A 1,507-nucleotide genomic window follows, 5' to 3' on the forward strand; every position below is an offset into this window, starting at 1 on the left:
TAGTTAATCAGTTGCCTCTGACAAAGCGGGCTGCAGTGCCTAAAAGTTTACACTCGAATAAAAATCCATTAAGTGCTGGAAGAATCTATTTTTGTGTTGTTCCTCAAGATGCATTTATTTGCTATCTTCTCATAATGACTTCAGTGTTGTTGTTTTTCCCCCCCGGTCTCTCACCTACAGGACACCGCTTTGAAAAAGCCGCGAGAAGTGTTTAGGCTTCCTGCAGACTTGACAGCTTGTGATAATCGACTTTGTGCGTCGATGCATTTTGCGTCTTCCACTTGGGTGACCCTTTCCGATGGAACAGGGAGGCTGTATCTGATCCGAACAGGCAAGCGTGGAGAAGGCGCCTGTGAAAAATGGGAAGTAAGTCTTGTAAACATAACAGTTTTCCATTGGCGTAGAAGCGTAAGATGGATGTTTGAAGGTTGTTCCGCTTCTGTCCCTCACTGCTTGAAAGTGCTTAGGATAAAACACAAGTGACTGCCTCTGCTGCTTAATGCCTTCCGGGTCCTTAGCTGCCTTGAATCGCATCTCAGACTTTTCATTGCACAACTTTATTTTTTCTTATCTTACTGGAGTACAGTCTAGAACGGATCTGACCTTGTTGGGCCGGGCCGTATGTGTCATAAAATGTAATGCCAGGTAGTGGAAATATAAGCGTTATAAAGGACACAAACACAAAAGGTTTTGTTTTTTTACTTAAAATAACAACATGCTTAAAACAGCAGCACTCTTGCAATATTTTGTTTATTTAACAGTGTCTGATAACTGACACCTCTTGCTCTGAATTATTGCATCAAAATGTCTGTGCTGTTGCAATCTTGAGCATGCTGTTCAGGTGTGTATCTGCAGGGCTCTTTTTGTAGAAAAAGCCCAGCAGGAACTCATTAGCATAATAGGCCACACCCAACAGCAGGAACTCATTAGCATATTGGGCCACACCCCTGACAGCACAGCTCACTAGCACATTAGGCCGCACCCCCATGTTACCAGAAGTGTGATTGCAATCTTGAGCATGCTGTTCAGGTGTGTATCTGCAGGGCTCTTTTTGTAGAAAAAGCCCAGCAGGAACTCATTAGCATAATAGGCCACACCCAACAGCAGGAACTTATTAGCATATTGGGCCTCACCCCTGACAGCACAGCTCATTAGCACATTAGGCCGCACCCCCATGTTACCAGAAGTGTGGTTATCCAGCTACACCCACCTTTTGCTTGTTATTCTGTTTACCTTGTTTGTTGTCAAAACCCAGGGCCTTTTTTTGTAGCAGGAACTCCTTTGCATGTTAGGCCACACACCCCTAATGCAGCCAATCCTAATGAGTTTCTGCTGTTGGGTGTGGCCTGTTATGCTAATGAGTTCCTGCTGGGCGTGGCCAACTTGGGAGCCAGCCGGAACTGCGTTCCTGTGCGCTCCTGCCCAAAAATAGCCCTGTGTATCTGTAAGCTGCAAACCTATGAAGATGCAGCAGCAGCAGAACTAGAAGAAGAAGCAGAAGACAGCC

At 45.4% G+C, this 1,507-nt stretch overlaps 1 protein-coding gene across 1 annotated transcript in view; it reads left to right on the forward strand.

The window, feature by feature from the left end:
* Window positions 1–180: 180 nt before the first annotated feature.
* Window positions 181–1,507, forward strand: part of LOC107114712 (nudC domain-containing protein 1-like) — a gene marked incomplete at its 5' end in the record, with an annotated part of 56,420 nt that continues 55,093 nt past the window's right edge. Inside the window, one exon of the mRNA XM_015416301.1 lies at window positions 181–366. Coding sequence (XP_015271787.1) covers window positions 181–366 — 186 coding nt within the window. The remainder of the gene's footprint in view (window positions 367–1,507) is intronic.

Source organism: Gekko japonicus, unplaced genomic scaffold (genome assembly GCF_001447785.1).
Source record: "Gekko japonicus isolate JY-2015 unplaced genomic scaffold, Gekko_japonicus_V1.1 scaffold2696, whole genome shotgun sequence".
NCBI lineage: Eukaryota > Metazoa > Chordata > Lepidosauria > Squamata > Gekkonidae > Gekko > Gekko japonicus.